The sequence below is a fragment of the Dendroctonus ponderosae genome, unplaced genomic scaffold (genome assembly GCF_020466585.1).
Source record: "Dendroctonus ponderosae isolate FM_Combo_2020 unplaced genomic scaffold, Dpon_F_20191213v2 Dpon_F_20191213_1, whole genome shotgun sequence".
Lineage (NCBI taxonomy): Eukaryota > Metazoa > Arthropoda > Insecta > Coleoptera > Curculionidae > Dendroctonus > Dendroctonus ponderosae.
In genome coordinates, this window is record NW_026017110.1 from 57,248,278 (window position 1) to 57,261,692 (window position 13,415).

The following is a 13,415-nucleotide window of genomic DNA, read 5'->3' on the forward strand; positions in this document are numbered from 1 at the left end:
TGGCAACACAGCACGCTAAAACGCTGAAAATCAGATATTTTGTAAAGAATTATTTAGGGTATTTTTCTTCCCAATAAGCCCAAATCAGGACCCAAAACCATATCCTCATATAACTTTCCATTTTTGAACTATTGCGTTTTGAATTCAGTGAAAATCTGTCTAGGTTACATGCATTTTAAATGAGATCAGCTGTTCACTTTACCAAAGTGGTAACCAGTGACGTCATGTGCGCACGAACATCGAGTTTTCGACCGATTAATATCCTACCTTGTATTCATTGTCATCTTCATCTATGTTCATTGTATCATGATTAACATGCAACATTGCATGCAAACGTGCCCAAAGCGAGAAGAACATAACCGCCATCAATCAGGAGGTTTAAAACTTTGAATATAAAAGTTAGTTTTATATTCAAAGGTTTAAAATAAGTGCCAACATTTTGCAAAACTTTACTGCAGTGGATCTCAGACACAATTTTGTGTGTCGAATCATGAATTATTAGTTCTTTAAACAAGATTTGACAGTACACGGTACTGGGCAATCTCATTTTCCATGATAAATATCCGATTATTTGACAACGATTTTCAAATGTTTGAATTGTCTGCAAATTTATTAATGATGCGCATTTTTTTTTGTTACATGTTGGGCATGAAACTGTCTTGTATGTATGTATGTATATATGTAAACTAACCCTGTATATTTTATAAAGATATGAAGAGGAAGAAGAGTGAATAGCGAACGCCTGATAGTGGACGTACGTTTCAAAATGGCGTTGTCAACAAAGATAATCAAAGCTCTGTTTTATTGATGTATTTATAATTTTTATTTGTTCAATACGTATAGTTTATTTAATTTCGGTGCCAAGTATTCAATGAAAGATGAACGGGTTAAGTTTCAGTGAATTTTGTTGCCTATTTTGCTGTCCACCATGCCCTAGTAGAATAGCTGCAAAATTAGCATTCATCCCACCTGAGCCAACTTACGAATTTGTCTCAGACGAATCTGGTAAATGCAGTTTTGCTTTGTCAGAACGAGCAGAGTGGCAATTTACGGAGCGGGAAAAAGAATTCATCGATGCCTTCTACACACGAACAACAAGAGGAAATAGAATAGCCTGTGTATTTTTAAGGTGCTGCAGTACAGCTAGGTTCACTATACTCTTTTCACATGCCAATGCTGTGGATCTTGGACAGATGAGTAGTTTCTATTGGGGCTTGGGGACCCGAATGAACTGTAACGTATTTGGTTATGACTATTCAGGGTATGGGGTCAGTGGGGGAAAACCTTCTGAAAAGAACTTATATGCTGATATTGATGCAGCGTGGCAAGCTCTTCGGACGAGATATGGAATCAGTCCTGAAAATATTATTCTTTATGGCCAGAGCATTGGTACTGTACCAACTGTTGACTTAGCTGCTAGATATGAAGTTGGGGCTGTGATATTACATTCTCCTCTTATTTCTGGAATGAAAGTAGCTTTTCCTAATACCAAGAGGACATGGTTCTTCGATGCATTTCCAAGGTATGTACTTAGTGTAAATAATAACTATTTTAACTTTGAATTAATTTGCATTTCCCTAATCTAAGCCTTAGTCACTGATACCGGATAACCGAAGAATGAAATCTTAAGTATCTATGCTCATAATAATTTAAGATTTTAATTATTCTCAAAATGTCTATTTAGGTACAAAATTTACCATAACAAGAGTAGATACGTTTTAACTCTCTTTCTCTAACCCACCTTTAACCGTAATAAAATGCTGCATAGAACGATTTATTTCGATTGAAATTAAACAGCATTATTTAAATTATACATTTTTTATAACAACATAAAAATTACATTTCAAAAGCCGGTTTCAATTTAACCGCTTAAAAGCCCATGAGTCATGTGCTGTTAAGCGGTGTAGCGAAGCTACGAATGAATTTGCGAACCACTACACATCACAAAACGCAACGACCTCTGTTATCTCCCAACACATTTATTTTATCGTATTATGAGTTTACTGCATCATAAAAAATGTAAAGCCTATGTCCCATGCATTTGTTTATACGATGATACGAAAGTGTTTCTATTGGTTGGAGATCTGTAAATTCGTTCGTGGTCGTACGAACTGACTGATCCCCAGCCAATAAAAACACGTTCATATCATCGTATAAACGGTTGCATAGGACAGAGGCTTTAACGCGACAAGCCGTATCGATCTCTCTGTGTAAACACCTGAAAATACTCGGAGCATTGCACAACTGACACTTTCCCTGGCAACTTTGCACCAGATAATTTCCGAGGAAGGGCTACAACCCTACCATGTATGTAAGATATACAGGACATTCGATACATTAAATCTCTGGTCTACCGAACACCGGTACAAATTGAGCAGGAGTTAATTAGCCGGATACGAGAAGTTGCGATTAGTGCACAATAATGCGATTACGAGTACAAACCTGTTTGATACCGAAATATTTACATCAATTTGAAGTCTGATCTAGTTTTTTGCAAATATCTCCATTTTTGATAAGAAGTATTTTTTACAATTTTTTCTGTACTTCCTAAACACCCCCATAGGAATGACACGAGTTTTGAATCACCCTGATGATTGTTGTTGTTGATAGATGCATTTGTTGATGTGGAAGATAACCGTTTACTTCCATTCGTCAGAATCTGGCTATGAATACACATTGAAAAATTATAAACACGCTTTAGCGGCACCAAACGATATAAATCATATCACATGCATGCACTAATAATTTTTTTAATTTTGCAAGTATCGATAAAGTTCCAAAAGTGATGTCTCCTACCCTAATCATTCATGGGACTCAAGATGAAGTTATAGATTTCTCTCATGGACTGACTATTTTTGAAAAATGTCCCAAAGCTGTTGAACCTCTCTGGGTGGAGGTGAGTCTTACATTTTAACAATTTTTGAAATTAATAAATCTTATGTGTTATATTAAATAACATCAACATGTCACCGTTATATTTGTACACAAATAAGCTTGATTCGCCTAATAAGCTTTATTTTATGTGAATTTTAGGGAGCAGGGCACAACGATGTAGAGCTGTACCCAGTTTATCTCGAAAGACTAAAACAATTTATAACCATCGAGTTGGATAACTGACAATTACTGAATGGCGAGGAGTGCACATTTAGTTCAGGAACTTCTGGAACTTCTAGTTCTGTTAGCGAAAAACTTCTGTAGCGTAAGGATGCAGGGATGACTGACGAACTGCCACTAATCAAAGGAACGTCGTCTCCCTGCAAGGTCCGTGCTCCCTCGCAATTGGCTACCATTTGCCCCGATATGTCTTGTATCGCGCATATGCATTGCCAATGTTTGTTGTTCGAGACCACATGTTAAGTTCTGAATATGATTTGTATCTGTCTCTTGTCGGAAACTTTCTAATATTGGTTACCACCTTAAGCGGTTGCGACTCTTTAATACCCTGAATGTGTTTTCATATGTAACTTTGAGGTAAATTTCAGTCGATATATTGTATGTCACTGAATGTATAATACTTTTAAATCCAGTGTTTTTTTGTAATTAGAATGTTGATCAGTTGAACTTACCTGAATACTTTTGTTTCTTTTGATATTGTCTGATTTAAATTAAATTCTTATTTGTTTAGTATATTTTCTTTATTTGTTTATCTATACAGTGCCCGCGTAAGTAATGAGACCTCTCTTTTGTTTTTTGAACCTTAATAGCTGTTGTCACAAAATTTGGGACGCCTACATAAGATCAAATTATCCATTTTTTGACATAAAAATGACGGCTGAAAATGTCAGTGACGGTTTTACGCCATTTTCGATAGATTTTTGAGTGACACCTTTTTTGAAGGTCTGTTCATCCTCCCGTCATCCTTCAATTTGTAGATCATTTGTTTTGGATTGCCAATTAAATATCTGATGAGTTTGTTGATTTTTATAACCCTGCACAAAATAGTGTTTGTACCTAAAGTAACTCCACTCTAACTGTAATTATCACATAGAGCAAGGCACACATAAAGTGAGTGCCACACACCATTATCCATTTATCAACTCGGAAAAACAGCTTAATTTTTAGGAATTCTGTTTTATTAAATGTTAAAAATTTAAAATCAGTTAGATTTATATCTTCACACCTGTAAATTTAACTGCTCTTACTTGACGCATACACTGTCTAGTACATTTTTATTAGTTTTCGTATCCAGTTCGCTTAAATATACACATTTTTTTCGTTATTTTACTGTTCGATTTTCTAGAGTAGTAACTTTATTATTTATACTGAAAGTTTTTGACACATACATATACATGTACAAGTTTGAAAGCTTGTTTCTCTTATATAGAGGAAGTATTATTTAAGATAGCTTAAGAGCGTTGATTTGAATGCAAAAATGGTTTATAAACGCACATTGGAATAAAAACGGTCGCCTGATCGTACCCCAATAGACGTTTGCCTCTGGGGATATCTCAAGAGTTACGACATCATGCAAAATTTTGAACATTTAATAAAATAGAATTCCTAAAAGTTCAGCTGTTTCTCGAAGTTGATAAATGGATAATGGTGGTGCCTCTCATCTTATAAAGTTAAAAATATCTTGGAAGGTGGAGTCGGTTTTTCCTCGTACAGTGTTAAAAAACAAACTCATCAGATATTTAAGCGTTAATCGGTCATTCGAAAAACAGTGAAACAAATGATCGACAAATTGAAGCTTGACTGAAGGATGATCAGACCTTCAAAAGAATGTGTCACTAGACCGCCCATTCCATTAGGAAAAATAAGGAGAACGGCGTAAGACTGTCACTTTGACATCTTCAGCAGTAATTTTTATGCCAAAAGATGGACAATTTGATCTTATTTAAGAGTCCCAAATTTTGTGACAAGAGCTACAAAGGTTTAAAAAATAAAAGGGGGTCTCATTTTTTACGCGGGCACTGTATATATATATATTCGTATACAACATATATGTCTGTACATGTAGAATTAAAAGTAGATTATTTTTTATTCAAAATAATTTTATTGATTCTTAAGCTATATTTTATATGCTAAAAGATAACTTTGATGACATACTAATAGTAATATTTTATCAATCATTCGGCAAGCAAGAATGTTACCTAACTGATGCGAACTGTTCAAAACATAATATAAAACAAATGGGTACAGATTTTTGGACATAATGTTTTAGTACATGTGACAAAGTTACTAAGTTTTTTAGAATTTTCTTACAAATTTGTTTATGCGTGGAAGTATTTTTCACGAAGTCTTCTAGGCACTCAATTATTTTATCCTGTTTTGTTCACTTATCACTTTCCGAGTCCTTCTATATTCTTGGTGTAGTTCCTGCAACTTGGCTCTCAGTCTATAAACTTTCATATGAAGCATTTTCTTCTCATTGTCCCCAATGTCTATACGGCCTGGTCCGTGCTAGATGGGTCATCGAGAACATACAAATTCTCGTTGGCGAAATAATATATTTTAACCAAACATGCCTGAGTAAAGTATTAGTTATTTCCGTAATATAAGCCGCTAGTGTACAATTTAATTTGCAAAAATTACTCAATTTTTAAACGCTCTTTAAACCTTCAAAAGAAATACCTTACCGGTTTTAATGTTCTTTGTTTTGTTTTTTGATGATGATGGTGATGGAAATCTTCAAATAAGATTTTTTACCAAGAAATCATAGCATCAATATTAAAAACCCTTTTAAATTAGCTGTCACTCGACCTAAAATGCCATTTAATATTCTATACTACGTTCTATTTGTTTAAGTTTAAAAAATGTCTCAAAATAAAATTAAATTGACGTGTGATATTTAAACTAAGTATCTTTGGCAAAATTTATTATTTCGCTGTTCTTTCCTCCTTTTAATTGAGCTGATGCCTCCAACTTACTCGATTGTTAAGCTTATGTTTGCTGAGTGTGTAATACGAGTGTCCTCTATTTGTAAGTAATTGTATGTTTTGCGCTTTGTTTTTCACATAAGGCGATATCTTTTTTTCGGCTTTCTTGTTTGTTGTATACCTTCGCTCCTGAACTTCTAAACCCAAATTGTGTTTTGGGAAACCATCATGGATATAGAATATGTAACGTAACATATCTTTAATATAATGCCTAACAGTTTTCATGATAAGTCAAAAATAATTTATTTTCGCACTTAAAACAAGCAATACAGATTCTTATATATTACACGGGTATGTTTACGAAGCATCCCACACAGAACATGAGCATATAGAAGACGTCAAAACAAGTTTTTTTGTGAAAATTTCAATGCCTATCGTCGATCAGATAATGAAATAGATTAAAAAATGTATTTCAACTATGCTTCAAGTATTTATATTATGCACAGGGTGGCCCGCCTCGTTCGAGGCTTTATCTCACTAGGAAACTAAATAGTGTTTCATATGCAATTTTTGGTGCCAGATTTTTAAGCGGGCCACGTGTTAAAATTAGTTTCAATGATACATAGTGCCTCAAAGAGAAGTTACATATGAAATGCATGTTTTTTAATGGAACACCCTACATATGATTGCATAATTTTATCTTCATTTTTGATACTTAGTTAATTATATGTCCGGAAACTTTAAAATTAAATAACTTTTCACTAAAATTTCTCGATAACTGCAAATAAGACACCTATACTTTTTACATCGTCAGGCGTAAAATTTATTCGTTTTAGAGTATCACCATCAATGGAATGATAAAAGTCTTAATGGAAACTCAAATAATGACTTCGTCATTAGAAGATCCTCATAGTAATCATAGAAGATGATAAATTATGTGAGATAGTGCAAATCTCGAGGTTCGCCAACCTCAGGCACCCCCAGGAGCGGTTTCTTGCCTATTTGCTCTCGTCAGCTGGGTTGAGCCTGAAATTAGCGACCGCGAAATCTGTACTTAAAGCACCCAATGTTAACACAAAGGGGTATATTAGGTACATCAAGACTTATAAGTTCTGAATTTCCAGGCAAGAATTCAGTATTGCATAAGCGCCCTTGATAAAGCTGCATGTATTATTTACAGATAAATTTCCATAATAATGGCATAGTAAATAAACATAACTTTCATTACTACAGTGAAATAAAACCTAACTAATTACAGTAATTTTTAAATGTCCCCGACTTAAAATTTTGTTTGTCACCAAAGTTGGATTAATTATTCGTTTCTTCGTGAGATAAAGTGTTGAATAAGGTGACCATGGACTTCTAATTGAAATAACTTTTGTCTTGAGATTGTCACCGCTTTAAAAAAAAAACACTGTTTAACTTAGGCCAGTTCGTATTCTTGAGGTCACTGAAAGAGGATGTTTTATGCGCTACCGTTGAAACCGTCCGAAATTCAATAGTGTCACTGGTTTTCATCAGCAGTGATCAAGATTCGCGTTTTTCCCCTTGATGTGTTGTTTTCGGATATTTAGGAGTGCATAAATAAAGTTTAAAAAATATAAATTAAAAACCGTTATATTTGCAAGCATCAAAGTAACATTCACACCGCACGTAGGCCGTGAATTAGAAGTTTTCCAACTTACAGTTGTTTTAGAAACTTCGAATTTCGTTTCCGATATAATAATGAGTCGTGCCGAAACCATGTAATTTATTTTACATTTAGCCCTCTAGCTGTACAGGGTGTACGAAAAGTATCACCCAACTTTCTTATTTCAAATGCAAACTTTAATTTTTTAGCATGGTTGGGTTGCCCTTCCAATTGCAAGTTTGGACAACCTTAGTTTTGCTAACTTATCTCATAGTTTTTGATATAGGTCAATTGTTTCAAAAAAATGTAATGGCAGTTGTTTACGGAACACGCTATATCTAAGGAACAGTTCTGAATTCAAAACCTAAATTTGGTAGGTAATTAGCTGAAACTCCCCAGATGACTTTAAGGTGCCGATTTTTGTAACATATGGGTGCTTGCAGCCTACAAACATTGATCTGAAAAGAGCTGTTTGGGCGCAGTTTAGGCTACAAAGAAAATTGATAGTTACTATTTCTTGCGCACAATTAACGTTAGGTTTAGGTTGTAGTGATCCTTTGAATTCCATTCAATCTGAAAGTTTGACAAGTACACTAAGACTCAGATCGTTTATTAATGTGATGAGATGCAATTACTACGGGATATGAGGAACTAGATATTACACCAAAGTGTTTGCGGTTAATATTGACAACCTCTTGCGTTCTTTCTCTTTTATATGAAAAAAAGTAAGCCTTGAATAGGACCTTCAATCTACATCAAATACATACATACACACATTATAAGCGCCTTATTTGATGAACGGATTGAAATGTGAAAACAATGTGATAAGTTAAGTCAGGAACTATTAAAAATATTTTTTGAGGCTACTACTGAATCACTTAGGAAATGCGCCGATGAAAAATAAATATCATGTTTTTTCCAAAAGTTAGTACTTAACAATACCAGATTCTAAACTTAACGACTAAGACTAAGATTAGTTATAAAGCTCATTAGGCAATAAATATGTAAGATTCATTAAACAATGCAACTCCAATAATCCGAATCAATGAAAACCCAGAAGCTCCGGGTTATCAAAAAATCCAAATTAGCGGATCAAAAAATTTTCTAATATTTTATTACCTGCGTGAAATGTTAGTAATGTGTCTGTATTTAGATAATAATACAGAGTTGAAATTAAAGATGTAAGTCTTAAAAAAACGTGATATTTTTCGTTGCTTCACTTTCGTCTGATCAGTCAGAAATGCCATCTCCTTTATTTAATCTTTGAAACATCATGAAATGAGACTTCTTTAATTTCTGCTCCCTCCAAGCATCAACTAAAAGTTTTAACGGCTTCTTCATCTTTATTTTTTGTCTTTTGAGTTAAGCATCCTCGGAGTTCTCACCATCACTTGCATCCTCTGTTTCGACTTCATCTACAGGACATCAAGCTTCATAATTTTGATGTGTTTTTGGGCAAGATTTTCTAGGAAAGAGCCGACTTATCAGCATTGATACCATACTTGTGGCATCGTTAAATTGAAACTTAACATTTTCGTTTTCAATGTTGACATAAAATTTCTTATCCAAACTCTGCTTGCAAATATATAATGCAATGGAAACTTCAGTTAGGATTGCTGAAGAATCCGAATTAGCGAAGGTCCGGATTATCGGAGTTGTACTGTAATTACGCATTTAATTAAGTTTGAGAATAGTCATTTTCAAATTGACAATGGCAGTACCATTATCAATTTCAGTCAGAGGTTTTCTGTGATCAATCAGCAGTCAGTACAGTTTGAATGTGTGCTTTTTTTGTAAAATCAGATCACATTTTTGACAAAATAATGGTGATATGTGGGTTCGCTGTTAATACGCTGTTATTTTCAGAATTTTCAAAAGTTGTATCGTATTGCTATTATTCGTCAAATTTATTTTCATAATAATCATTAATTTGAAACATTTTCAGGTCAACAAAAAATGTACTTAATACATATGTCAAATATTTCCAAACAATGCCTTTTTCCCTTTCTTGCAACCACAGGCCATCTATTTATCTAATGGAGGGCTCTTGGGGACAGCACGCATACATTCTAGGGTGCTTTGCATAGATAAAGACGAGTGCTTTGTACATAATTCTTTTTTTGAGCAAGTATTGTTCTATTCTATTAAGAAAGGAGTATGTACTGGAACAGAGAACATCCTCCAACAGTGGGTTGTTCTCTGTTCCAGTCTTCCAATGGGGCACAGAACATACCCCCGTAGGGGGGATATTTTGTGCAATGGGGGTGATAGATAATGCTGACAGACTTGCCCGAGAGGGCAGCGGCTACACAGATAGAGCTACAGGCCACAGAACATAGACTCTGTGATCTGTGGTTAGAGCCGGCAGCACAGTTCTTTCAAGCCACAGGACATAAGAATTTCTCGATGAGCGAGCGCATACTCCTTTCTTAATAGAATAGAACAATACTTGCTCAAAAAAAGAATTATGTACAAACATGAGAACATCCTCCAACAGTGGGTTGTTCTCTGCACTGGATATAATGATGTCGATCTTTACTGAGGACAAAAATTTCAACGTCTCATTAATCCTCCAATGATGCTGAGTGCTAGAAATCTGCGAAATTGAACCCAATTTTCAAAAAGGGGAGTAGACAAGAAATTGAAAATTATAGTCCCATTTCGCTTATATGTGGCTTGTCTCGTCCAATGAGGTTGGTCCATCGTAACAAATTTAACATACTGTGCATTCTATATAAAATTAACGCACTCTATATAAAAATTTAACAAATTACATACTTCTTTCGTACATTCGTTAGCTTTATCAGGTACTCAGAAAACTTTCTTCATAAAAAGCTACGTACCCCAAACTGTTTTAAATAATTTTATCTTCATTTTACTTTTTCTTTTCAAACCATTATCACATTTTGCGAAGTGTTGCAGCAAACAAATTGGCACGGACTTCTATTTACGAAACTTATTGCGATTTATTTTACAAAAATACTTATGGCTTAAATTACTTACTAATTACTTAAATACGGCGCTAAATGTAAATTTTGAAACTGCGCCCCATTCCTGCGCCTATACAAAAACTGGGGCTACCACTAGACACCGTTAGATATAATGGGGATGTTCTGTGCATTTACACAGAACATCACAAGGGAGATATTCTGTGGTTCAGTTGTTTATCGAGTGCTGCGCGGTGTCGGATGTTTTTCTAGTGAAGTTTACATGAATAAATATAACCTCAATTGTGCTAATGTTTAAATTTTTTGTTGAACGTTCAATTAATTTTCATTCAATATGGAGAAAAAGCTCAAGTGGGAATTTACCAGTATATTAGTTTTTACGTGCATTATAAATTTATGGAATGTTATTTTCGCGACAGGTTACAAAAATTGCCATCATGTTTATCCCAAACATCACCAGGTGAGTCCATAACAACAATACTTTTTATCAGCTAAGTATACATACTTTTGAAAAGGGGCTGTGATTTGTTAAGTTATTTAAAGCCGTTTAAGTAGAAGAAATGCACATAGAAAAACTGATTCAAACGTTGGGGAATAAAGCTTTATAGATGTGTGTACTTACAGTAAATGATGAGAGTACATCGTTATACCTATACTAAAATGTAAAAAAAACCGTAAAGTAAATCGAAAACAAAAATAATTGGGCAGTCATTAAAAAACTATTATGTAAAATAAACAAAAGGTCCTATAAAATCAACGATTCATCAAGTAGGTACAATCATCATTTCAATCACAAAATAAAATGCTGCCCGGATCCAGACACGTGAAAAACAACGCAAAACCTAAACTGTTTGGCCATGATCACACACAACGTTTTAACGTGCTATATAAAAAGTGCAATTATTTGGACGGATCCCAGCCCCTAAAAATCCCTAACACGAATAGTTGAGCAAAAAAAATTGTTAAATTGTTAAATTTGAAAAAACATCCCGACATCTAAATGGTTTGGCCAGGATCACACGCAACGTTTTAACGCGCTGTCCTCCAATAAACAGAATTAAATGCAATTATTCGGACGGATCCCAGCCCCTGGAAATCCCTACTACAAATCGTTTAGTAAAAAATAATTTGCTTAAATTTTTAAATTTGGAAAAAACAGCCCGACATCTAACTGGTTTAGCCAGGATCACACGCAACGTTTTAACATGCTATTCTCCAATAATGCAATAAATAGCAATAAACAATAAAACATGCAAGTGTTCGGGCGGATCCCAGCCCCTGAAAATCCCTAACACGAATCGTTTAGCAAAAAATCATTTGCATACATTAAAAAAAAAACAGGTGGTTAATCGCCTCTGCGAAATGCATATACTTATGCCTTATACATACATGTATGAATGCTGGTTAAAGAAAAAAAAATTGGAAAAACAGCGCAAAATCTAAATGAGTTGGCAGGGATCATGGTGAAAGTAATGCTAAACTTACCGAAAGCTGCATTGTACCACCTGGAAAAAAAGAACAATTTGTATTCTTACATAAACTTAGTCGAAAACCCAGTGATTTAATTGGAAAGAAAAAGAAATAGGGAACTGAATAAAACTTTAATATTTCTGGAAAACTCAACTCAGTTCAAATTAAGGGTTTATAGATTAATAATCCTTCTGACCTGCTTTTTGCAAACTGGCCTCATTCTCCACTTTCTATGCATTGGACCTAAAGGCACACATTACACTTGAACACAATGAATATCGAGACGAAGTTGAAAGTAAATGTGGATTACACTCCGCAATTAACAGGTAAGATGATCGACCGTACTTGCCTAAATGGCACTAAATTAATACATTTATCCCTTATTTTTATGAATAAAGAGCCGACGACCGATTTATTCCCTTGGCTATAATACACTGAACCAAATGTTCAGCTTTCCGAAAAAAATTCGTGCGATATAAATGTGTTTATCACATTAAAAACGCACCGAGCTACAGAAATTACATAATGATATAATCGTTTGCTTGCTGGCCCTTCGGATTACTACTTGCTTTACTATGTTGTTCGATTTGCTTTGTTTTCTCGGCCAAAGATAAACAAACATTGCAGTTCATGTGGCGACTTTTGTATGCTACTCCGATCTCTCTTTTGTCAGGTCTTCGATCAATAGTTTGCTCAATTTTCAAGAAGCTTGAAAATTTTTTTGCTCGATCTATTAGAGAGGCTATACAATTGTTAGTTGATCCATCAAAATCAAAGTAAAGCATTCACCAGACATGCCATGATTTGTGAATGCTTCATTTTGATTGCACTATTAAGAGCGTCGGAACTTGATGTTCACACGAGCTCTCAGATTTTGATAAGGATTCTGATTAGGATGTTGCTCCATTTTTATGAAACTTTGAGTTTGTACAGCTTGATATGCTGTGGAAAAGCGGCCTAAAGGCCATATTCACATTCAAGTCAGTTCAGGATTTATGAATGTTTTTCTCACAACAAAGACATTTTCGATAGACAAGAGTATTACATACATGGTTTAAAAAACATGGTATACAGTTTCATAATATACAGGGTCTCCCTGAAGTTACTATACAATGCTTAACGGCTTAACTATAAATTATATACCTACCCGATAGTAAGACAATCTAGGCAAACTTAACTATGTCAGATGTTGCTTCATTTTAGCCTTACATGGCGACAAAGTTCTCAAATTATTATCGTTTTTTCCAAATTTCTAAACCTGTATCGATTTACATTGATTTCAGAATCAACAGTTGATGCACAAATTGATGCGTGAAATTATAAAAAATGACGCTTGGTCGTTAATAATTGTTCATATTTTTGTTATCGCCGGTACAAATAATTTAAAAAATGTCTGCTATTAGCAGATTAACTGTGTTTAACTGATTATCTACAAGCTTAAGTTGTCGACGTGTAAACTCTACAGCTAAATTTTCAAACTGTATTAAGTACATAACTTAAGATTCAATTTTGTCCTTTGCAATGAAAGCCTTGTCGTTAGCCTTTGAA

General features: G+C 34.4%; 2 protein-coding genes across 2 annotated transcripts in view; both read left to right on the forward strand.

Moving 5' to 3' along the window:
- The first annotated feature begins 716 nt into the window (after positions 1–716).
- On the forward strand, positions 717–4,983 carry LOC109537917 (alpha/beta hydrolase domain-containing protein 17B). The gene is made up of 3 exons (XM_019904884.2): positions 717–1,522; positions 2,764–2,896; positions 3,034–4,983. Exons 1-3 carry the CDS (start codon positions 879–881, stop codon positions 3,115–3,117), a joined length of 861 nt encoding a protein of 286 aa, XP_019760443.1. The 5' UTR covers positions 717–878; the 3' UTR covers positions 3,118–4,983.
- Positions 4,984–10,580: 5,597 nt separating this feature from the next.
- The window catches only part of LOC109537916 (leishmanolysin-like peptidase), a gene marked incomplete in the record, with an annotated part of 11,463 nt that continues 8,628 nt past the window's right edge, over positions 10,581–13,415 (forward strand). Inside the window, 1 exon segment of the mRNA XM_048660629.1 lies at positions 10,581–10,857. Coding sequence (XP_048516586.1) covers positions 10,732–10,857 — 126 coding nt within the window.